Source organism: Saccostrea echinata, unplaced genomic scaffold, assembly GCF_033153115.1.
Source record: "Saccostrea echinata isolate AGI-Se365-2 ecotype Australia unplaced genomic scaffold, CSIRO_AGI_Sech_v1 ptg000049l, whole genome shotgun sequence".
Lineage (NCBI taxonomy): Eukaryota > Metazoa > Mollusca > Bivalvia > Ostreida > Ostreidae > Saccostrea > Saccostrea echinata.
In genome coordinates this window covers 895,654-922,496 of record NW_026889798.1, presented here as the reverse complement: position 1 = coordinate 922,496, position 26,843 = coordinate 895,654, and the positions used below count along the sequence as shown (strand labels likewise).

The 26,843-nt window shown below is 33.9% G+C and overlaps 1 protein-coding gene and 1 long non-coding RNA gene across 3 annotated transcripts; both read left to right on the top strand.

Annotated features, from left to right (window-relative positions):
* Positions 1–8,295: 8,295 nt before the first annotated feature.
* Positions 8,296–11,079, top strand: LOC133203282 (uncharacterized). The gene is made up of 5 exons (XM_061339100.1): positions 8,296–8,389; positions 8,510–8,575; positions 9,225–9,271; positions 10,143–10,294; positions 10,654–11,079. Exons 2-5 carry the CDS (start codon positions 8,543–8,545, stop codon positions 10,872–10,874), a joined length of 453 nt encoding a protein of 150 aa, XP_061195084.1. The 5' UTR covers positions 8,296–8,389; positions 8,510–8,542; the 3' UTR covers positions 10,875–11,079.
* A 13,268-nt stretch (positions 11,080–24,347) lies between these two features.
* Positions 24,348–26,515, top strand: LOC133203305 (uncharacterized). 2 transcript variants are annotated; one of them, XR_009723387.1, is made up of 3 exons: positions 24,348–24,416; positions 26,169–26,284; positions 26,430–26,515. It is a non-coding gene; the product is annotated as an uncharacterized LOC133203305 (long non-coding RNA). The 2 variants fall into 2 exon arrangements; XR_009723388.1 differs by having other exon boundaries at positions 26,169–26,304.
* The last annotated feature ends 328 nt before the right edge of the window (positions 26,516–26,843 follow it).

Here is a 26,843-nt window from a genome sequence, read left to right as displayed (position 1 = left end):
ATTAAGTTGCAGTTGTCCTCTTGGAAAACACCCTTGGCTATATATGAACCCGGAATTTTATACACGTTTTATTACGTTTATATAACGTTACGGCCGTGCGGTTCTAGAAGTGTCTGGACGTCGAAATGATAAATGAAACATTGTACTGTTAATAATAAAAAAAAGTAAATCTCGAAAAAAATTGTTATTTGGGGGGGGGGGGGGGAGGGGGGATTAAACATGTTAAATGCTATGAATGCTAGAAAAGTCAACAATTACACTTATGTTAAGGTAAAGACGGATAGCAATCACGTGATAGATAGAATCCGCATATTAGCACGTGCTGTTTTTCCGGATTCCGCAACGCCGCCAAATAATAATCTTCATTTACACATTATTGTCTATGCTACAAGATGGCCGACGAAGCAGTCGAGAAAATTTCCTCGTTTAAAAGACAAAGTTTCCATACATATTTAATCTTGACGGTCCTCGAAATTGAAGCACCTTAATAAGAATCGAAATAAAAATGAGACTGAAACCGACCATGAACATAATTTTGGTGAAACTACTCCTTGTCGACTGCAGCACCACGTGGGTGCCGGTATCTGATGTGGTTTTGAATATAGACATAAGCTGATTAAAGGCCATGACCCTGCAGATGTTAATTGGTATGATGGAGAAGTAAAAATTTTGCAGAACAAATGTTTTGTTTGCAGTGTCCGTTTCAGATACATCAGGTGAATATTACGACTATGGTGCATGTTTGTTTAACAGTTTAACGTACAGGTCTGGTACAATCACTAGATTTAGCTACGTAGCTTGAATTACCTACATAGGTTTATTTACCTAACTAAAGTAGTTTTATTTAGCTGCAAAGTCAAACTTATTTTATGACCAGACTCTTACTTCTTGAATGAAATAACAAGACCAGACATTTCTGGTGAACATGATAAAGGCCGGATTGGTAATTATTTAGCACAATGTGAAGTAATCATACTTTTCTGTGCCTAAACGCACACCAGGCTGTGTATAGTTACTCAAACAATAGAAATACATATTTTGCTTAAAGTGTTAAAACGCAGAAATGTGTAAACTTTCTCAGCTTTGGATCGCTTTTTAAATATTAATCCCTTGTATAAGTAATTGTGGATATTTACTTGCAATTCTAGATCTTTTGTCTTTTTGAAATAAAAAGCAAATTTGTAAAAAGTTGCATTGAAATAGCTAAATAAAGCTACCCAAAGTAGCTAAATAAAGTTACAGTAGCCGTCTGTAGGTAATTCAACCTATGCAGATAAATGTACTGATTGACTGGACCTGTTTAATACTTAACATTGTATATTATTTAAGTACATGTATTTTACATGTTATCTTATGAACAAAAATTTAATATGAAAAGTGTATTTGGATATGAAAAAGACAAACCTATTTGATAAAATATCTGTCTCTGATTGAAATTCCCTTCCCACGTGACATAAGATTTGTAAATAGTCAATTATACATTTCCACTTGAAAGACCAGTCAATTTCCTTATCATGGTAGAAGATTTGTAAATAAGGATTAGGTCCTATTCACATCACACTTTGATGGCTTATCATTCTCAAAATGTATTGTACATATTAAAACAAACTTACTGTATTCTTTCATTAAATACAGTGCAAAGATGAACTGATGAGGAATTGTTGGTGGATCCTCTTGCTAAAATGTACCAAGTCGTTTTATACCCACCCACCCCCCTCCCCATACACACATCTGTGAAGCGTGCCAAACGGGTACAGGGGTTAATGACTGTGTTAAAGTGGGAACTTCTTTATTTTCAGTATTTCATTGACTTTTGACCAAAAATATTAGTTATCCTATAATCCTGATGACAAATAAAATGAGAATATATTGATATCTTAAGTTTTAACCCAAGTACTTTTTACAGCACAAATGGGGACCTCATTGATATTCAAAGACCAGTACTTGATTTATCGAATCTAAGCGGGGACGTTCTTAAGAATAAGAATATATTTTAAAAAATCTCTTATGTGCTTTTTATTCACTAAATAAAACCGTTCTCATCAGTGATTAGGGTCGCTGTCTCTAAAGGCACTTGATTGTTTTATAATTTAAAGTGTATACATATCCTACACAAGAGTGGAACGTTTATCAATCGAGAATACGTGCGTTTGAATCATCACTATACAAATCAGGGGACATTGTGTGTATTAATTATCATAATACAATAACATTAATCTGTGTGTAAATAATTAGATTTGTTCAATACAGTTATTATATAGGGCATCTTGGTATAATCATCGTAAAACAGTAGGGACATTCATGTATTCATTATTATAATAAACTAGATGTCATATGGATAAAGAATATTAATAATCCATAGGGACATTATTAGATGAAATATAGAGATAACGACACTAGTCGACAAAAGTACATGTATATTGAATAAATACAGATCGGGAGCGTAGCAAACACAGACCTCTAAAAGCATCAGAGGTGGGATCAGGTGCCAGGGAGAGTAAGCATGTCGCATGCTCCTTGTAATAATCGGGCAAGGGAGAAATAATTCAGTGTATAAAAATAGCCTATAAATCAGTATGAAAAACTCTTGTCAGCATGCGACTCAATAATACATTGTATTTGCTGACAAGATCATTGTATCGACAATAGAATTTGTGGAATGTTGACTTCGAACGAGACTGTTGATATCCTTGTTTCAACTTGTTTGTCAATAGCTTGCCTCTTAGAAATGGTTTGAGAATAATAATAAACACCCCAGCGAAGATCGAACGAAAACATATCGACTCCTCGTCGTCATGGACAGGTAGCGTAAACCACTATGCAATCATCGTTACCTACTGTTACTGGGTTTTGAAAAGACAATGAAGCACAGCATTTACACAATGATATATATATATATATATATATATATATATATATATATATATATATATATATATATATATATATATATATATATATATATATATATATATATATATATATATATATATATATATATAAATTGTAACGTGATAATGTCCATGAATAAGGCAGATGTTCTATTTACAGTTTATTTACATATTTACACAATATTACACACAACACTTATGTTGTATAACATCATATACTCAATACATCAGTCCATCTGCTTAAACATTGATAAAGTGCAGAACTGACATCCGTCTGCGTTAAACTCTAATGCAGAACTCCCTTCTCATTTAATTCAAGGTTCCCAGCCAAAATCATAAAGCACCGATAGTGACCAACCTTAATCAGGAATATAAACAATGAACCCCCATATTCCTATGAGAACATCAGCGACCAGGCAGATCTGGACGCTGACAGACATATCCTGTTACCCATTAGAATAACAGCGTAGAGCAATAAATGCTCAGTATGCATGATTTAAAGATAACACAAATAAATCGAATTAGTGAAACTCTAAATTATGACAATATATATATGACTGCCGTCATGAAAAAAAGTGCCCTTAAGGTCCAAATTTCACAAATTGACTTTTTGTTAAATTTTGATAGCCTGACTCTTTCTGAATGCAAATATACATCAATTTTTAAAATATCTCACTTTTTCAGTATTTTATGAGCATTTTAGTAAGGCTGCTTCAAAACAATGTTGACGTTACTTACTGAAACGTAATGACGTCGCGTGCGTCAAATTCAGTTTCCAAACATTCTTTTAAAAACTACACTTTTTAAATAACCTTAATCGTTTTGACTCATATAAACTTGAGAATCTTTTTTTTTTCCTTCCAAGCAACTAGTATGTAATTATTCATGAGGGAAGTCGCATACTATTTTCATACTATATTAGAGCAAGTCTAGTAATTTCGTAAAGGGTGGGGTGGGGGTCTAGACAGGATATAGGAACGGTTTTTATTCAGTCGAAAAATTAAAACTTGTTGAATTTCACATCATAAGGTATTCTTTTTAAAATTCCTACTCTAGCTCAATTTATAAAAGATAAAAAGCACTTGTAATATTAAAATATGAAAAAATCTATATAGATGTTCCAGAAGGGCACTGTAGCAACCTCTAATGATAAAACGCCGCTTAATGATACCAAATGCAGAGCAACACCGACGCTTAATGAAACAAGCAAATGTCTACATAATCAACGGTTAATGATACACACTAGTAAATCATTAAGCGTTGCAGTCGCACCCTTTAATAATATAAAATTTAGAAATGGCTGTCAATAACTAAGAAAAACATACATCCACCTTTCCTTCCATCACTTGAAAAAACTTTTAATAATGCCCTTGTGCTATAGAATATAGTAATTATTGGAGTTTTTCCATGTTATCTAGTCAAGGGAACTTCTTCAAGCTCCGGATATCCAAATTTACATCTGCTACACAGGGTTCTAAATTAAGTGTTTCCACGCAAATGTAAATTAGCTGAATCTGATTCATTGAGAAACATTTGATAAAAACACTATATTCCAATGAGTGATTAAACCATGCCCATCCAATGCAACAGAATGTAGCAACAGTTAGCATTAAAAATGATGAGTCAGGTTCCCAAAAATTGCTGACTGCATGGAATCTATAAGCATGTATAATTATATTTCATGAACCATTCAGTAAAATACCCGGGTATAACAAATATTTTGGTCTTTCAGTTGAGAGTTGTATTGAAAAATTTCACCCTTCAAAAACCATTGTTAAGACTGGCTGAGCCTTGATTGGTGGTGGTTCTCTTGGGCTCAAAAGTCATAATGTTTGCCCTCAGAAATAGACAATAATTGTAAAATTTTAATACATTAAATGAAATAAATGTTTAATGATACAGGTCCATAGCAAGAGATATAGTTCGTCTTTTGGATGAAGATGGGATAAAGAGAAGGAAGCAGAGAAGACTGAGAAGAAGGCAATACTTTAGTAAGGTATAGACTAAAGACTGAAAGAAAATTTTTGAAACATTGATCATCTCAGTATTTATTAATGTATTAATTTCATAAATGTGACAAAATTCAACACTTCAAAGCTTGAAAAATAATTATGCAAGAAAAAAAGTGAAATATACCTTGTAAATGTACTGTACTGCAGGTTAAAATCGCAATTTTTTAAATTTGTAGTAAATCGGGGTTGTTTGAATTTGCAGAAAGGAAATGTTATTAATTCAGCACTGCAAGTATTTTCCTTGCGTATTATGTCATGTCGTTTCTGAACCCGATTAAATATAACGAAATATCAGATTAATACCAATTTGAAGTCAAAGCGTTGTCACGCATCCTGATGATTTTAATTTTTTCCCTTGTTTTTTTTTCCTTTCCCTTCTATTAGTAGTTATGTTGAACTGTTAGTATAACTAAATAAATGTGTAACCTTTGTTTTTACTACGTAAGTGCCTCGATTAAAGGTAATAAGAATAAGTAATAAGCACATGTAAAGGTTAACTCTGTGTGTTTCGTGGATAATTACCTTGCACGTCTTTTGGGTGGCACTATTAAATATAAGTTATAGAATTATATTTATTAATTAATTATTAATTAAATTAAGCTTCAAAATCACGAACAACTACATGTAAGTGATTAAATTGATCCATAAACCTTCATTATTAGCAAGACGGTCTACATCAGTTTCTCCGCTATATTACTTACTGCTTTTATGTTTGCAATGAAACACAGAGAGAATTAAAGAATCTAACCACAGATAATGGTAATATTTCAATTTATCATTTTTTTTTAAAGAATTATTCACTATATGATATTGAAGGGTTCTTATTTCTGCGAATATTATTTCCGCGAGCTAATTTCCTGCTGTACAGAATATGAAAGTCAGGGACAATTATTTATACCATATTTGTACAATGTGTATTTATAGGGTCCAAATTTTGTTTGGCATTTGGGTAAGTGTAATATTGCCTTCTTTTGGCTCATGAATGAAGAGTCAAAATCAATCCTGTTATTTATTTATTTATGTAACTTTTACAATTTGATAAGATGAAAAGTAGGTTGTGTAATTTATTTTTAGCTCACTCCGATGATGTCGAGATGAGCTTATGCTATACTGTTGGTGTGGGTGTTAGCGTCACATCCCTGTAAAAGTGTTTGAAATAGGTTTGAAATGCTTTAAAATTAAACAAATATATCAAATGTCTTAACTTCTTATGAGACACCTGCAAGCAGAAATTAAACTGTAATTCCAAACATGAAACTGCATTTATAGATGGATATGACAAACTAAAGCCATATGGTATAAGCATTCATGGTTGCATTGATGGGTATGATTTGTTGTTTTGTTTGATTAATTTAAACATTCCACACTAATGATCAATGTATTCAAATACAATATGTTAAGTTATTTTTTTTTAAAAAAAGTAATTTCATGTGATTTTCGTAGTTTCATGTCTAAAACTTTTTAATATTCTTTTGGACTGTATAATTGTGGACATACTGTTTTTGAAGCATTTCCTTTTCAATTAAAAAGATTTTTTGGCGTGGTTTGATTTAATGTTAGTTCTACATGGATTTCTCATAAAAGTATAATAATTTCTGAAATCAAATATTTTACTTAGATACAAAAAGAAACCATCAAAATTTTAAATATTTTTTTAAAAGCTCAAATGTGGTTTTCTAATTGAATTCTGTCCATCTGTCTGCTTGTCTGTCAGTATGCATTTAGCATTTCATATTTCTCAGAACCCTGGACCAATTTTAACCAGACTTGCCACAAAGCATCCTTGGGTGAGGGGTTTTTTTTTTCTTCCAGATGAACCATGCTCTTGTACAAGGATTAGTTGAAAATGTAGTGAATTAAAAAAAAAAAAAAACTTCCTCTCAAGAACCACTGGACCAGATGTAAAAGTTTCCGGACATAGTGTATATTCATTTTTTTTTCAATTATTATACCCCCATTCCAAAGGAGAGGGGGGTATACTGTTTTACCCTTGTGTGTGTGTGTGTGTCTGTCTGTCTGTTTGTCCGTAACAAATTTTGGTCGCAGTTTTCACAGCAACTACTCATTGCGGATGCTTGAAAATTTAGCACACTCTTTGTTTAGGCATGCCATGTGGTGGGATTCATTTTTATACGAATCTGATGTCAACTTCTTGTTTATCCGTGCGTCTGTCCGTACAATACATAAGAAATTTTGGTCGCAGTTTTCTCAGCAACTACTCATCACAGATGCTTGAAATTTTAACTCGCTCATTGTTTAGGCATGCTTTATGTTGCGAATCATTTTTGTACAAATCGATGTCAATTTCCTGATTATTACTGTGTCTGTCCATAACTGAACTTGTGTATTCACAACAGAGCGGGGGTATTATTAGTGAGCACTGGCTCACAGACTTCTTGTTATCTCTAGTTGTCTCTAGGGTTATGGTGGGACAACAATAGGGGATCATTCAAAGTTTTACATAGGAAAATATATGACCGTAGGTAAATATATAAAAAAAAATCTTTTGAAGGAAAGCAGCAGAGCCAATCAGTGGCAGATCCAGGTATCTTGGAAAAGGAGGGGGGGGGATGCTGACCAGTTTGGGGTTGGGGTAGAGGCCCACAGCCACACCCAAAACAATATGATTTCTTAAATCTTATGGATATTTTGACACAAAAGGGGGGCCCAGGCCCCCTCTAAATCTGCCACTGCCGATGATTAGTCTTGTTCAAATAGAAGCATTTCATATCTGACATTTTTATGCCCCACCATGAATATGGCCAAAACATATATCATTTGCCATGTCTGTCTTCCGTACTTTGCTCTTTCCAACTTCTGTCTTTCCATCCTTCCATTATGTTCTTCCATCACACTTTTTAATAGGTTAAGGGTTTTAAAAATCTGGTATATTTACTTTCATGAGAAAGACTTAAATTTATTTGTTTAATCTGCTGTATTGCAGATGTTGTTTTAAATTATTGATGGGATCAACAACATTCACATAAATGGAAAACTTTCAACTATAAAATCTGATTTCTTATTTTGCATATATATAAGAGAAAAATATAGTGTCTTTCTAAGATTGTACCACTTCTGTATTTTCAATTCATTTTGAAAGATTTTCCAGACAGTTGATATGGCTGGAAGCAGATGTGACTAATAAAAGACCGGAGGTTGTAGCAGAATACTTCCTGAATGCAGTTCATACTATGAAAGGTATAGTGACAGAATCACCGGGTACTATGTTTAATGACAAGTTACAATTGCAAGTGTGCTTCAAGAAATGTCAATTGATTTCTGAAATTAAGCCACCAAAATTTCAAAATACTTGTAATGAATTAGAAGGGAAGGCATATATTGATAACATCATAGTCTGTCTTTTAAGGTTGTCCTCAAAAGGTAAGAGCTGATCCTGGCACAGAAAATGGGATCATCGCAACATTCCAAACATTTCTTAAGACAGATCCAAGTGCAGTGTCTTTTGGAACTTCGACTGCAAATCAGGTTAGCATTGTACAGGTTTTAAACAGCTCCACACCCCCAAAACACACCCAGATAACATTTTCTGGAAAGAAAATCATGTGTCCAAGTTTTAATAACGTTTTTTACAAACATTAATTGTAGAGAATTGAAAGATTTTGGGGCATTTTAAGGCAAATGAAAGCAGATTTCTGGATGGATCATTTCAAAGTAAGTTATTGCCACATCTGAAATATTACAAAAATGTTTCTCTTAATTTATTTAGGAAAACAAGTATTTTACTGACAAAAGTTACATTTTACAGTGTGTTAAAGCTGAACACGACTCGTAAATAGGCATACGCCATTTTCGATATTACTATCTTAGATATCAGCACCAGGGTATACTCTTCGGATTCGTTACACGTGACTGCTTTATTGTCACGGGTATCGGTGTGGAATGGCGACCCGTGTTTGTGCTGGTTATCATGTATTCCCTTTGTTTACATTTTATTGCAGTTACGTATATTTGTGCTTGTTTGTATACTGCACTGACCTGTGTAACTGTTGTAAATCTCTTTGGTATCTTACTCTCCTGCATTAATTAGAAGAAGCACACAGTTATTTTGTCGCTACCAAGTGCTGTATAGCATACGTCCGTCTACACCGATGACGATTGATTACATTGAACAGTGACCAAGTGAGCGGCTCTATATATAGGGGCCCTCAGATACAGCCCGAGTCCAATCGAATATGTCGGACGCATTCTTTTTACGAAGCGTGTTCAGCTTTAACTATGCATGTACTTCGTTTATGGTAATATGCATGGCCATAGTAAATATAAAAAAATACGAAAATATATCTTGGGAATTTATTATTAGGGATTGGTGTATGAAGAACTGCTGGAAATAGGAAATCCTCTACATAAGTATGTATAGATTGAAAAGGAGTTCAGATGAACCTCCTTGAAAAGAAATATTAGATGTACATGTCTATTTATTTTGTCTTGGCTAAGAATGATACCCTGTCATTGATAATAAAGTGTCGTCTATATCTCTGTAAATGGTAACAAAATATAGACTGTAACATGGAGGATAAAAATATTATGTCATTTGTACTTACAAAAGAAATTATGGTAGCATTTTTTATGCTTTGAAAAGAAACTGCTATATTAAAGCATTCATTTATTATTTCTTGAAAGATGTAGTCTCCTAACTGCAACAGTGTGTTTAAACATGGTAAACAAATAGAGTAACTTGTAATTGTGGTAGCACATTATGAAAATTTGTTTGCACACACTGTTGGACTTATGAGACTTCATTTTTTAGAAAATAATGATTCAATTAATGCTTATATTTGCATTTTATAACTCCCAGTCTTGCCTGCAAACATGACTCATATTTCAAAACTATTATTCTTTGGGTATTAAGTAACAATTAATGGAAGAGCCATTGCAACAGCGACATTCAATGTGAACATGAAATTTTGATTTTCGCTTATTACATTGTGGGAATGTTAGAAGAACAACACTATAGTTTCTAAAATAACACTCTGACTTAGTGCACCTACATGTATGTTAGCATGTACATGCACCATGGTATATAGCCTTATAACTGAAATTGATCAAGTGTGGGAGGGAGTCTTTTTGAATATTCATGTGACAGCATGACTCAGATGAGAGGATTTGTCCAGGGCCACTTGCATACCTTATTATTTCAAACAAATGAATTGCAAATAAAGTTGTTGCTACTAACAGTCTAAATACCGGTATATTTACATATATCAACTGCATTTTTTAGATCCTGTATACAATTTGTTTATCTTCCACTGATAAAGAGAGATCTAAAAGATATAATGGACCAATGGAATACTCATTCCATACGAAGACAGAAGCTGGGAGATACCCTGCATGGAATTCCAGAAGTATTGTTTCAAAATCCTGAAGTTGTTGGTATGAGTAAATTATTAGCTAAACCAGTAAAATTATCTGTGGCATCAGTGTTTCACAAACACTTCTAGTTTATTATGTAAGTGTAGAATTAATTTAGCACATTCCAGGAAATGCTTATTTTAAATATATACATGAAAACATTTAGCTATATACATGATTTAGCAGATGCTACTCTCTGCTAAATGTTATAGAAAAGGAAACACATACATGACAGGTATTCATTGTATATTCATTGGTTTCTCGTCTTTATGTACCAAAAGCACACAAAAATGATTGAAAATGTATCATATGCATGTGTTGTAAAATATTTCACAACTGTTTTAGCTCCAACAATCTTAATTATTTTACTCATTTTTCAGGTGCTTCAAACTACTTACATCCTGTTCAGAGAAACGTTGTGACTGAGTTACAGAGACTTGTCAGAAATAATTTCAAGGAGATTGACGAGGATTTTGCTTCTGTAGCCTCATCTATATTGAGCCATTATAATTTGCCTTTCCCAGTCAACATAACTGACATGACTTGTGCTCGCCATCTGTACATTTTTCTAAGCGAGTTTATGTCTCTTTTATTGACTTGATATATGAAATATCATTATATGTATGAATGTATGTATGAAGGTAGATCATGTCACAATGTAATGTCACAACTGCAGTAAAAATTCCAGTTATGTAATAGTTTCTACTGTCAGATAATTACATGTACTGGCTTATAGCAGGAAGAAATACTTTGTTCAAAATCCAGAAATACTATAGATATATGCCCCCTTATCTTTTTTTTAAACTTTAGAATATCAGTTTCATTCATTGATATTTTCTCTTTATGTTAGCAATATTTTTTTGATACCTGATGTATTATGTTATACTTATTGTACTTTAAGGATGCTCTGTTTTCATTTCCATCAAGGATAAAAGAAGTGAATGTGCATAATTAACTGAATTTCTCAGCAATATTTTTAGAGGGGAGAGTTGAAATAAGCTTTTCACACCTCATCTATAGGCCCACTATAAAACACACTGAAATGTATTGATTAAAGCTTTTAGTATAATGAGGAAATTTAGAATGAACCACTCTTACTTCATATATATTTGAACAATATTGTATTTATTTGACTCTTTATGCCCCCAAAATCAAAAATTTCATATTTCACAGGTGTATTCCTTGTGACAAAATCTTTCTTTGGGTACCACCAAATTTGACCTCGTGACCTTGACCTTGTAGTGTGACCCACTTTACAAAAAATTGCCAAACTTTAACCTTGGCCATAACTTTTGAAGAGTTGATGCTAGGGCTTTCATACTTAATATGTGTTTTGTTATTTAAGTTTATAGTCTTCATCATGATTCTTTAGTAGTCTTGTGTATATACTTGTACATTATATATGTTTAATTAAATATATGAAGTAAATATGTAATGATATTTGTTTGTTTGAATCCTCATAGAAAGACTTGTATATTTGTGTTGCTTGAAAAAAAAAGAGGGCATGCCATTTTAAGCAGTCAGTTGGTCTGATCAGTATCAGGCCCGTAGGAAGCAATTTCACTTTGAGGGGCACAACCATACATTTTCAGTTGGGGGGCACTATCAACTACCAAAATTCCTTGACAAGCAAAAAAAAAAAAAAAAAAAAGGTCATCGGACGTTATTATTGAGGGGGCACAAGCATATAGTAGCTACATATATATTTTCTATAGTACAGTGTATTCTATATATTGGCAAAATTATTGGGGGGGGGGGGGACTGGCCCGGTTCTTACAGCCATGAGTATCTTGATAATCTTTTGATTGATCGTCATCAAACTTATACACTGGTCCCCCTCTTTGGATAAGTTAAGAGGTTGGAAGGTCGAGGGTCAAACTATAGTTATATGTTACTGTTATATGTACTGGCAAAACTTCAAGTAACAATGAAGGAAAGATTAAAGATAACTAGCTTTTATAAATTTATTGTACAATTACCTTACATTCATATGAATTTAACATCACTTCTATGTGTAATTCATGTACACGTTTTTTTCAGACACATTTGTTAGATCAGGCAATGAATCCTACTTTGTTTGTAAGTTCCTATAAACATCTACCGGGTAATCAGTGTATACACATTGTAAGATGAGGTCAAGGTGACTTTCCATTAACCATTGTGACCTAAGCATAGTCATTTTGTCTTAATATATGAAGCTATTTCGTATTTCAGACTACACAAATGTCAGTTCTTGGGAGAAAGTTAATACAAGCCTTCAGAAACCAGAGACTTTGTGACGTAAAGTTAAAGCTTCAAGATAATTCCATCATTGAAGCCCATAAAATTGTATTAATTCTTGGATCAAAATGGTTTGAGGCCCGGCTTTGTGGAAAGTGGAATCATCCCATTGATGAATCAAACATAATTCAGTGTGATGTTCATTCTATTCAACATACAAAGGAAATGTTGGAGTTCTTGTACACTATTGTAATACACATTACTTTAGATAATGTAGAAGAGATTTACCGGATTGCTGACTATTATAGTGTTACTGAACTTATGGAAAAATGTTGCATATTCTTAGAACAAAACATATCAAAAAATACTGTTCTTAAAATTTTAACTATTTCTCATGAAAACAGCATAACGGATATCAAAAACAAAGGCCTTGAATTTTTAGACAAACACATTGAAGAAGTATTATTAAGTATAACTACTGAAGAATTCCAAGAAATTCCTCTGGAATTACTCTTGAATATTGTTAAAAGAGACAGTCTATGCATACATGAGGAACTTCTATTTAATCACATCAATCTTTGGACTAAAAAAGTTAAAGAAGAAGACATTCCCCACACCTGGCATGACATAAGTCCCTTTCTAAGGTTCGGAATGATGTCAATGGACTTTTTTTTGGAAAATATTGTTAATAAAGGCATAATTGACAATGAATTATCTTTGAAGATCATGGTGTACTTATCAACAGTTGAACAACAACCAGTACCAGAACAGCACTCCAAGATAAGATGTCTAATAACAGACCAGGACATAATTATCAATCGCTTTTTACGTCACAGTCTACATCCTACATGGGTTGTTGATAATTCCCTAAATGGGGACAGGATATCATTCACTATAAACTTAGATATTTGTTTACGGTACAGAGACTGTATATGAAGCAGGTCTTTTTGTTTCCATGTATCTTTATACTGGAAATGGCCAGCTTTTAGGAAAAAGCCAAACTAAGCAGAAAACTCAGAACTACAAAGAAATTCCAGTAATATTTCCAAAACCATTGCTTCTTGTTAAAGACACCGTTTATACAGTAGTTGTGCGGATAAGTGGAGGGCCCACTTATAATGGTGTAGGTGGCTTGTCGACTATAAATGTTCAAATGGGGGAGACAAGCACTCTAAAAATTACTTTCCAAGATGCTTTTGGAGAAACAAATGTACAAACGGGGCAAATTAAGGACTCATTTTGAGAAAACGTTAAAATAATGAGTTTACAAGCTATTAAATCTTGAGGTCAAAGTTATGAGTGGCAATAGAAACATTATTAATTGTTCAATTCATACCTTTCTCTTTATATATTTCATTATTCACCATACAAAAATTATAATAAAACGTAACTTTTATTTCAAATCTTTTTATTTAGTGCACATGTATATCTGTATAATTATATAGCCTTACTTTGTAATAAGTACATGCGTTTAAAAAATCAACTACCCGGTAAAATGTTCTTCCCTCAACACACCTGTAATATTGCCTTGTATAACATCAATACATCACTAGACATATATCCACCAAAGGAATTTGGAGGTAATCTACTTCTGGACATTTCTCATACAATGACAAATTAAAGAAAGAGGACAAAGGGCCTTGAATCACTCTTCTGATAAATTGTACAACATACCTATCACTTGTATTTGAAGCCTCATAGTATTCTATTTATCTAGATAAAACCTTGAAATTCTGAAAGTAGGTCATTGTTACCTTCATTTTAATTAACACACTCTGAGAACCCAAGATGCATCAACTGACAAAGCTTGATGATTCAAAGCATTATATTAATTGAAATATTAAATATTACCTTGAAATTCCAAAAGTAGATCACTGTGACCTTCTTTTTAATTGAATCATTTTGAGGACCCAAGATGAAGCAACTGACAAAGTTTGCTGATTTTAAGCCAATTGGTATCTGAAAATATTCAAAAAAGTAAGTCACTGTGGCCTACTTTTGAGTCAACTTGATATGTAACCTAAGATGCATCAATTGACAAGACTTGATGACCCTTTGCCTTATAGGAAGCAAAATATCAAAGTTTTGACAAAACATAATCTACAACATATCCTCATTCTTGTATGCAAGTTTTGTGATAATCTGCCCCGTGCTTCTTGAGAAGGTTTTTTTAGCAACCTGTACTTTTTATATCATTTTCCCAATTATCTTCCCTTGCTTAAGGGTCACAACCCTGTTTTTAGTATAAATGAGAGCCAATATTGACCAGAGATACTCTGACAATTTGACAAAAATTGGTCAAGGGGTTCTTGAGTTATGGCCCATATTCCTAAAAGTTGATGCACACTGCACAAATTGCCATAGCATTAGCTCTGTTGTATAATTCCATATAATTTGTACAATTATTCTTACCAAGGGTAAGATGGCCTCAAACCCGAAAACACCGGACAGGACGGAGATACGTCTGCACTCTTCAGTGTCGGATAAAGGAAAGGCAATAAAAATAGGTGATCTGTAATCACATAGACCACAGACCAAACCCCGAACCCGATATAAATAAACGTACTTATACTACATTCCCCCCGTTCATGTAGAAAAGTATTTACATATAAAATGAGTCATTTTAGGTACAACTTGTTTAATCTAAAGTTTTTGTAACTCTTCTGCGAAGAAAGGACAGAAGAGTGTAACAACGTATACAAAACGTCAATGTGTCATAACCTGTCATACCATGCCATGTGGAAGTGAAAGGCAAAGTATAGTATTATTTACATTTAAAAAACAATGAAATAGATGCACATATTTAGTTGTTTTTTTTAACGAACCAGAAAAGATGTGTAAACATCCAAAATAGTTCGTAATTTCAAGTTTGGTTTTTTTTTTTTTTTTTTTTTGTTTGTTTGAATGGGTAAATGAAGAATGATAACGTTACATTTTACACTCGAGATGTGTAAACATCATAATGAGTGCATACATGTAAATGAAATGTCAGCATAAAAAAACAATATATACGCAGTTTAATCTTATAGAAATTTTTGGCATTTTGATTGCAGATAAGAATGAGAATATGTGCAGGAATGTTGAGGTATCGTGATGCTTGTTTAGCTACAGAGGAAACAGACCAGGGGCCACGAGTAGAAAGATACGGACTGTCAGATTCAAGGAGTAATTTGTCGAGAGGAATTTTCCTTATTGTAGATGATACAAATTTTGAAGTTATTCCAAATTTTACATTTGGTAGAGATGTCTTCCATTTCTCGAGTTCATCTAGAGTCCCAGTGAAGCAGTGTCTATGGATTGGAATGTGCAAAGCATCCAGATCTTTCAGAATATTCAAAATGATATCTGCAGCTTCACCATCAGATGAATCCCTTGAATGAATAATCAAAGGCTTTTCAGTGACTTTGGCCAAAGAAACACATTCTTGAAAGAACTGAATTTGGTTATGTTTGATTCTTTGTTTGCAGCTTTCATGTTGACAATGATGATGGATGGGACATTTTGAAGTTAAATCAATTCCTAATTCCCCTATGGCGACACAAGAAGAGACTGACACAAGATGAAGTAAAGGTTTCCAGTACTGAGGCCAGTTGGTCTGCACAAGATGTGGATGAATACCAAAAGAAAGGTAAATATTTGGTTGAAAATTTACTTGGTTGTTCAAAGTTTCCAGCTATTGGGGAACACATAATTAGCAACGGCTGCTTCTAAATCATGAATATTTTCATTATAATGATTGGCCAAAGCTTGAAAATTTGGTATTTTATTTCTTTTACATAGTTGATCAAGATGAAAGTGAGAATCTGCAATTGGTGGAACTGTTTGACTGGATGGAACTTGAAGAATAGGATGTCCATAAATATCACACAGTAAAGTTGAAGAGCAAAGGTGTGAACGTTGAGTAGAGGTGAAATTTTTAATTACATTACTAATAAGTTTCCAATGTAGTAAAGATAATAAATGATTTGGAGGTCGTATTGTGAGGTTATTTGGTAGATTCAGAATTCCAACTGTTTTACTGAACTGGTCGAAGATGAGAAGCTCTACATCAGAAAAAGGTGGTTCAGGACTTTTGAGTGGATGAAACTGCTGGTTCTGTTGGATATAGGGCAAAAGATCTTTGAACGGAATTTCCAAAAACTGTGCCACAGTATGTAGAAAACCTAGTATGAGGAAGCACCATTCTGAAAATTTCTGATTATCAAAATATGTAGAATTTGGAGGATGAATATTTATGTGTTCATGAAAGAGTTTACATGAAGTGGATAATTGTTGTTGACATTGCCAACATGCAGTAAGGGGATACAAAAACCAAGGAAGATGCATTAATGTGACATGCCTCTTCATAACTCCTGCATGGAAACTACATAAAGAACATTTTTTCTTATTGTTTTTGGATGTTACAGTAGTAGATGGAATGTTCTCTTGGTCTTCATTTGTGTCAGCTGAGTAATCAGGATCGAAGTTGCTTTCCTCAAAGTTAAGGTCATAGAGACGCTCTGCACATACCATTTTGAGTAGATGATTGCTAAAGAAATAATATCCAAGTGAGTTTCAATTAAACTAAAAGAAAAAAATGTAAGCTTTCTCACCATGCAAAGATAAATTATTGATGAAGTGTAAACTTCTTTCAACAATCAGATTAATATTTACAAGTGATGTTTTAAAAGAGCTTTCTGAAATGTACATTTAATCAAGCATAAAAATAGTACGTGTAGTCACAAATATCATCTATTTACAGTAATCTTTCAAGTATCTGGGGGCCTTGACTATTCTCCCCCCTCTTGTTCTTGTAGTACATGTATTTTCTGTTTTATAGGGTTAAAAAGCTGAAGAAACCTCTGGTGGAGGCCCAGAAGCCGGAGAAACCTCTGGTGGAGTGATGCCACTAGTTTCCCCAACAGACACATCAGTAACATGGGTTTCAGTGGATTCACCAGTGACATCACCCTGCTCGTCTTCAGAAAATAATTGATTTCTCATCTGTCTGAGGCTGAATGAAACTGGGCTATTACAAAGTTTTATTCTGTCATGATGTACCACATGTTCCCCTTTTTTGTCTTGAATTTTATACAATGGGGGGTTTGTATCAACCACTAAGTAAGGCCCTTTCCATGGAGATTTTAATTTTCTTAATTGACCCACTTTGCTTGCCGAATTATCTAATAGAACTATATCCCCAGTTTGAAAACTATTTTCAAAAACTCTTAAATCATAATTTTTCTTTTGCCTAAGTTTTGAGGATTTTATGTGAGACCTGCAAATTTCATGGGCTTCAGACAGATGTTTCTCCAACTCCTGAACCCAAACAGAAGGTTCACAGGGCTTTAGGATCTGATCCTGTGTACCCGACATGAGATGGAGTGGGCGGATGACTTCCCTACCTAACATTAACCTATTGGGAGTAAACCCTGTTTGTTTGTGAACTGTTGCTCTCAGGGCCACGCCTAATAGAGGAAGATGTTTATCCCAATCTCTGTTTTTATTTTCCACGAAACAGCGAATCATTTGAACGATTGTTCTGTTATATCTTTCCACTTGACCATTAGAACTAGGATGGTAAGGAGTAGTTCTTTTCTTTGCTATTTCCAATGATTGACATAGTGATTTGAACAATTTCGATTCAAACTGTCTACCTTGTTCTGTAAATATTTCTAATGGACAGCCAAAATTAACAATGAAATGTTCTACAAACATTTTTGCGATTTGTTCTGCATTTTGATCTGGTATAGGTACTATTTCTATCCATTTTGAAAATTGATCTACCATAACCAAAATATACATATTTCCAGCCTCGCTTGGGGGAAAAGGGCCAAGAATGTCAAGATGATCCCTTTCCATGGGATAACCAGCATGAAAGGTTTTTAAAGAAGCCCTAGCAGTTTTGGTAGATTTTTTGTTGGTATTGCATACAGAACAGGATTTTACATAATCGTGACAGTCAGTTGTCATATTGGGCCAAAATGCAGAAGATTTCAATGTTGCTAAAGTTTTTTCTATCCCTAAATGACCTGCAGATTTTGTATCATGGGACAGGGAAAGTACCTTTTGTCTCAAAGATGTGGGGACTACAATACAAACCATACTATCAGGACACTTCACCCATTCATAGAACAGTACACCATTTTGAATGAAAAGTCTATCTCTACATAACCAAAGTGCCTTAGTTTCAGGACTGGTTAGTCTGAGTTCAAATTCAGATGGTTCTATGTGTTTTTCTAACCAATGAAAAATGGGACTTATGCTTGCATCATCTTTTTGTTGCTGACCTAAATTTTGATCTGTGACTGTTTCTGACCAATTACAAAGAGTTGGCTGAATGTGCTGTTGCTGTGTTTGTGGGTAGGTTGTGTACAGTATTTTTGGTGAAGAGAGATTGTCCGATTTAATACTTAGTGGAATCACATCATCCACATCCAGTTGAAATCTTGACCATTGATTGTGAGTTCTAGTACAATAATGACATCCACCACAAGGAAGACTGTTAGGCGACTTTCCAGCGTCATAGCAGTCACAGTCTGGAATCGTTTCAGGAATCCTTGACAAAGAATCAGCATTGCCATGAGAGGATCCTGATCTGTGTTTGATGTGGAAGTCATAAGAAGATAATTCCTCCAGCCATCTAGCCAGTTGACCTTCAATGTGTTTGAACCTCAACAACCATGTGAGACTGTTGTGATCTGTTCTGATGATAAATGGCCTACTAATGAGGTAATGTCTGAAATGCCGACAGAACTTAACCACAGCAAGTAACTCTTTCCTTGTGGTACAGTATCTACGTTGTTCTTTCAGTAATGTGTGACTGGCATAACTGATGACCTCTTCCTTACCATCATTGATTTGATATAGAACTGCCCCAATGGAATGATGGGAGGCATCGGTGTCCAGTAAAAATGTACCATCTGGAGTTGGGAATTTGAGACATTCTGGACTGGTCAAAGCAGTTTTCAAGTCATTCATGGCATTCTGGTGATCTTGGGTCCATTTGAATTTAGCATTCTTTTGAAGTAAGTCATATAAGGGTATTGCTAATTTTGCAAAATTCTTAATGTGGTCTCTGTGGTAATTAACAAATCCTAAGAAAGCCTGGAGTTGGGTTTTGTCTTGAGGGGTGGGCCACTCACTAATAGTTTTAATTTTATCTGGGGAAATGTGTACACCTTCAGAATTGATTATTCTACCCAAAAATTCTACTTCTTGTCTGAATAGAGTGCATTTAGTTGGTTTTAATTTTAGGTTGTATTTTCTAAATCTTTCAAATGCTTTTCTGAGGTTTTCTAATGATTCAGAGAAATTTTTGCCTAAGACTATGATGTCATCTAGGTAAACTAAAAGTTCTTCCCGAGTCATACCTCTCAAGACTAGTCCCATTGCCCTTTGAAAGGTTGCGGGGCATTACACAACCCGAAAGCCATTCTTTGGTGTTCAAAGAGGCCATATTTAGTCAAAAAAGCTGTTTTCTGTTTGTATGATAATAGCCCATGGCTAAATCCAAAGTACTAAAGAATTTGGTGCCATACAGAACATCCATACAGTCAGAAATAAGGGGTAGTGGATAGCAATCTTTAACAGCCTTAGCATTTAGATCTCTAAAATCTACGCAATATCTGACACTACCATCTTTTTTCTTGATTAAAACTGGAGCAGATGCCCACTCAGAAGAAGATGGGGTAATGACTCCTGCATCTAATAATTTCTGTAAGTGCTCTTTTTCTTTATCTTGAAACCCTAGAGGTGTTCTTCTGAACTTTTGTTTTACAGGAGGGGCATTTCCTGTATCAATACTGTGTTTTACACCTTTTAGACACCCTAGATCTAATTCCCCTGTGGAAAATATGTCTGAGTATTCTTGTAACAAACAACTTAACTTTTTGACCTGCTCTCACTACTGTAACTAAAAAGCTCTGAGAATCTAACAAAACCCTGAGGAAGTACTGAGTTGTACTGAGAAAACCCTGAGTGGTACTGAGCCTGGTACTGAGAAAACTGAGGTAGTCCTGAGGAGCACTGAGGTTTTCACTGTGGATACTGAGGACATACTGAGAGGCACTGAGGTTTACTCTGTTGGTACTGAGGGGATACTGAGGGATACTGAGGTGGCTCTGAGGGCACTGAGCTGATACTGAGTAGTCCTGAGGTTTAATACTGTGGCTGCTGAGGTAATCCTGAGACACTCTGAGGTCTTAGTTTTTTTTAATAAGATTGTGTTGTAGTATTATTTCAATTTAAATTTAAGTAGACTATTGAAAACAATAATTTCCTTAAATAAAAGCATCAATTATTAAGAATCAAGTGATCTAACCATGTCTAGGTTTTGCATTTCTATGCAGAAATAAGTAGAGCTTATTGAAAGTAGAGGAATTGTATTACATGTGATTTGAATATCTATTCTTCAGAAGAGCCAGTAGTATCTGAAAATTTGAAGTGAAAAAATGGAATGAATCCTGTAAAATATTAATGGTTTCATTTCCGACATTTTAAAGTTAATTTCTACGACTTTAATTATAAAGTACCTTCCTGGCAATAAAAGCAGATTAAAAGACTTGATAGAATAAATCATCAATATCCAATATAATTTTGACACGTTATTCGGTTGACATTGAGTTTAGTTGGGGAAAAACACGTGTTTATTTAACTCAAGCAAAACCTTTAATTAGGCTGCATTTATATACAGTGTATTGTAATATTTTTATTCGGAAAACATGGTTTAAAATAAGTGTAAATTTTTTTTTTTTAAGGTAATATTTACTTTTGTTAAAGTTTATTCCCACATAAATTTCTGGAAAGGTAAAAATTGTCAGAAATGAAAATAACAATTGCCGTAAAAGCAGTGTAAAATCCCGGAAATAAAATGCAGCGAACAAATATTCAAGAAAATGTAGAGGATTATTATCATGAAATTTTAAATAAAATCTGAAATTGTGAAAAGGGATTCAATGTCAAGAAATAAAAGAAGTAAGCAGCTACCAAAAAACTAATGCACTTTTGTGCACACTTAAAAAATAATATTTTAACATGGCTTCTAATTTGAGTGGCCAGTGTTACAAAATATCTCAAGTGCATGGTATGTGAATGGTAATAACATGGCATCTACATATCACAATTATAGCATGAAAATTTTTTAACACTATCCAATATCATGTTTCAGTAAAGTTTTAATTTAAAAAATCTTTTTCCAGTAAGATTAATATATAGTAAAAGGCCTCGGTGGGGGGGGGTGGGGGGGTGGGGGCGGGATGTAAGTTATCGTAATTACAACAAATCTGATTTACTTTATAATTTGCATTCAAAGTTTGCGTAAAATTAAAATTTTTCTTCGGCATAAAATTATACTAATGATTTAAAAATACTTCTACTAAAATTCCTTTTTATAATGAAAACAATGATTTAAGCAGCTTCATTATAAGGGCGCTGAAAATTGGGAACAAAGATTAAAGTGAAGTAATGAGTTAACTAAAGTAGTTTAATTCTTTCCGGGTGCCGAACGCAGCCGGAAATAAGCTAACGGACAGTCAGTGATGCACGGTAGCAGGGAAAGGGCTATATAGGTGTCGCCTAAAATACACAAAGACAGAGGTTATTTACATGTAATTACGCAACATAGAAATTCAGAGTGTACACAGAATTTACAAGTTGACTTCCGAGGTAGCCATTTCTCTGAATTGATCCTACCTGTCAATTTTAGGCGATTTGAGGCATTGTGAAGTTCATAGTCGTTTTTAATTTTTCTACAATGATATTTTATAAGATGACTGCAATATTCAATAATTAAAAGATTAAATAGAGAAAAAAATCCACAATTAAACGAAATATTTGTGGGTATATAGAATTAGAATGCTTAGGAAGATTTTTTTTTTTATTAAAAATTACGCACGCAGACACGTACTTTAAATGTTCAAAACTGAAGTCAACTGAAACTACCCAAGAAAAAACAATCACACAGATAGCAAGGATCAATGCCCTGACAGAATATTTATAAATGATCAGTAAGTTTAAAATCAGTCTGATGGAATTATATTTAAATTCATCAATTCTTTTACTTAGTATAAATTAAAATGATTTTTCTCATGAGAGAAAGACGTGTGTGTGTGTGTGGGTGGGGGTGGGGGTGGGGGGGTTGCATGACTTGCAACTACGTCTGTGATCTTTGCCAAAATGTATTTAATCTATGTTTTTTTTTATTTCTCACATCTTGTATGAAATTGTTCTCACCTTTGCATGAAAAAGAAATACTGGAAATTAAAGCGTTGAATAGCTTTAGTAAAACTTATTATGGCATCTCTATCATAAGAGGCATGAAATATATGCATGTACATCAACGTAAAAATGATAATTCCAGCATGATTAACCAAAAAAAAAAAAAAAAAAAAAAAAATGAACAAATGTAAATTGACAGATACATGCACAGTGTACATCGCAATTCCGTACATGCAAGATTTAATTCCTTCATCACAGTTAAGAAAATGGGTTTCCAGTTTATGAACATTATCAGGAACATACCCCCCTTCCCCCTCCTTAGCACTACGTACACATTGGCTTGCATTAGATTGTCAAAATTATACATGTTTTTAATTAATCGAAGGGTAAACACTTGAATTAATGGCAAACTCCCATCGTCGTTAGTATTTCTGTGACAATTATGCATAAAACGGATAGAGACAGAATTTTTAATTTAAAGCATTCGCCAATTAAAGGAGCCTGTAAGTATATGACAGCGCGATGACCAAAAAGCTCTACATGTATTAAAGTCGGGCTGTGCATGTGAATGTACACGATAATTCGTCACTGTTTCTACTGGACTGTTACACGTTAAAATTGATACGTGTAACGTAAATTTTCTGTGAATAAGAAATATCTTTGTGCATTAAACTTTTATTAGGCCGCGCATGTTATACACTGTATGCAGACCCGTCAATCATGCAGTGCCTCCCCCCCCCCCCCCCCAGTTCACTGTATAATACCGGTATTCATTTTATTATGTTTTATGCGATATAATAAACAGCTTATACAACTTACATGTAAATGTATGCGCGTTACTTCTTACGGTCAATTAATTCATTTGTTACTTTGTAGAGATGTCACAGAATTTGAAAATTTTCCTTCTACCACTCTGTACAATGTAAAAATTGAAAGTGATACGGAAATCTATGGCAAGCCCTTTTACTATTTATTCGTTAACTAAATTTTCACTCAAAATTACAGAGATATCTCTTATTTTAGAGAGATATCTCTCAACATAAAGAGATATCTCTCAACTTAAAGAGATATCTCTCTAAGAAAGAGATATCTCTTTCACTTAGAGAGATATCTCTTACACTAAGAGAGATATCTCTTTCACTTAGAGAGATATCTCTTTCACTTAGAGAGATATCTCTTCCACTTAAAGAGATATCTCTTTTCCTTTGAGAGATATCTCTTTCGTTAAGAGAGATATCTCTTAGCATTTAAGAGATATCTCTTTCACTTAGAGAGATATCTCTTTCACCTAGAAAGATATCTCTTTTACTTTGAGAGATATCTTTCCAAGTTAAAGAGATATCTCTCAAAGTAAAAGAGATATCCCTCTAAGTTTATCTTAAGGGATATCTCTCAAAGTGAAAGAGATATCTTTCAAAAGTGTCCAAAAGAGATATCTCTCAAGCAAAAAGAGATATCTCTTTACTGTAAAGAGATATCTCTCTACATTATTTTTATTTAAAAAGCATTTTTAATGGCTTCTCCCTTTACCGGAAGTAAGCTTTATATTCACGGAAATGCATTAAATCAAAACGAAAGTAGAGACGAGAAAGTAGAACATGTGGTGTTTTATGGTATTTGTGAGCAAATTATTGACTTGTAGGTGTAACAATGACAGATACGACACAAAAAGGGAGCTGTCCTTCTACAAGTGCTTGATCAACTGATTTATGGAAAGAAGTTCAGAGTAAGAAACTAAGCCGATCATGAAACATCGTAAACGTATCACAGGGGCTTGCTCCCGAAATGTAAACAATATAATTTAAAAAATATAAATATTTTAAAACCCATTGTGATGATTGATACAATTTAGTAGATCTACAAATATTTCTTTCTCTTTATTAACATTGTTTACATTCCGGAAGCACCCCCTGTGATCGTTACCTGCATACGAGTTGGATACCTTATGTTATTAATATACTACATGTATCATACTATGGGTTAAAAAAGTATTATAGAAACAAGTGCCTGTGGAAAGCGAGTAGACCATTTGATTCTGAAAGGGGGAAGTGACTTGCAGATTTTGGAAATAAATAATTTGAACCTCAAAATGTTGAAAACAAATAATTTGTCCCCCCCCCCTCCCCATGTGTGTGTGTGTAAGGGGGGGGGGTGTTAAAATGTTAAAGTGGAGAAAAAATATATATAATTTTCTGTATTTATCATCTTGAAAATAGTTAGTTTGTCCCTCACTGGTATGGAAAGAAATAAGCTGAAATGAAATATAGCCCTCTATCCCCCCTTCTTAGAATGAAATGATTTTCCCTTAATTTTGAAACATATTTAGCTTTCCTGTGCTGAAGGCTCAATTGAGCTTTGAATTCAGGCTCCGGGGCCATAAAACTTAGACGAGCTCACTTTTGATCTCAATCTCACTTTTACGAAAGGAATTATACGTGGCAAAGTGAGTCTGAGATCAAAAGTGAGCTCGTCTAAGTTTTATGGCCCCCGGGCCTGATCTAAATTTGTGGATCAAATGAAAGATATTCAAATTAAAGGTCCCGCTCTCTTTCAGTATGAGATAATAGATAATTAGTGAAAATTTTATGACATTTTGATAAATATACATCTTTCTCAAGAACCACTGGGCCAGGTGAGATGAAACTTATGTGCAAGCTTTATGTCCAGCATATAATCATCAGGTTTGATGGAATGCTGTACTATGTAGATGTAGATATAGTGTAGATTCACGATCATTCATAGCTTAATTGACCCTCTAGGGTAGTACGGGGCAACATTGTGTGATCAAGTTTTACTTTAGAATATGTAGGAATTTTTTATAGAATATTCTCAATCAAGCTAAGGCATAATTGTTCATACAGTAAAATCTCATTATCTCAAACTCGATTGGACCAAGAAAAAACTTTGAGATATCTGAGGATTCAAGATATCAAGGGTATATTACTTAAACAATAAGCAATTGGGACTTCGACATATCCATGGTATTCAAGATATCAGTGTTCTCGATACTGAAGTTCAACTGTATTTACATGGAAGCATTAGGTTGTGTTTTGTACGTTCAATCAAATTTGTTCAAATTATGACATGGGGGGTATGGTGGGGTCAATATGAGCAATTAAAGTTTTACAAAGGAATGTATATGGAAACAAATCTTTAAAAATCTCTTCTCAAGAACAATAAAAAGATAAGTAATATTTCTAAGGAAGCTGGGATCCTCATGTCTCCAGGGGCTAGGGTTGAGCCAGCTAGAACAGGCAAAACAATCAAGTTTTACTTCAGAAGATGGGGGGGGGGGGGGGGGATCTGCTTATAAAGAACAACATGGCCATAGTGACTAAGGTGATCATTGTGACCATGGGCCTTTTGATTTCATGTTTTTCTAGTGCAGTTGCAGACCACTGTATTTAATTTGAAAAGATCAGTTACATGTAATGATTAATGAAACATCCCCTACAATTTTTTTCTGCCATTGTTTCAGATATGAAGTGCAACAAGGGTATGTCCAACACACTTTCTGTGACACTTGTCTTTGAATGCAAAGGATGTCCAAGATTCCAGTGATTGTAACAAGTCAATATGATTACCTGAAAAAGTGTGAGTTAATTTTTACATGTGTATGTATTTTTTTATTATAACTTAGAAATATGCTGTTAACAACATTGAAACGTGAAATAGATCAATTCAAAAAGACACTATGTTCTCTTAAAGTCTTAAAAGATTTTTCCTTGTGTATGTGTAGGTCACAAGTACAGTCTGCAGAGACAAGCACTTCTATCATTGAGGGAAAGTCTGCATTGTCAAGTTCTTTGCATAGACAGAAAAGAGATAAGCGATGGGGTGTATGGACCAGACCAGGATTCAAGTCAGGGCCCCCTGAATCAGTAGTCATTTGCTCTACCAATTTAACTATCTGGCCACCAGAAATTGAACCCACCTAAATGCCCTATATGGATCTGTGGAACTCTGAAATATCCAAGTTTTATCAATAAGAGAGGTTTTACTCCACCTATGTCAAGTGACCATAATTTAACAATTCACTGTATACACTTCAACAAAACTGCAACCCAAGAAGAAATTGTTGTCCTATTATTAATCTTCTGGCTACAGAAAAAAAAAATTACATGTGATGTTAGTTTAGTTTTTTATTATGTTT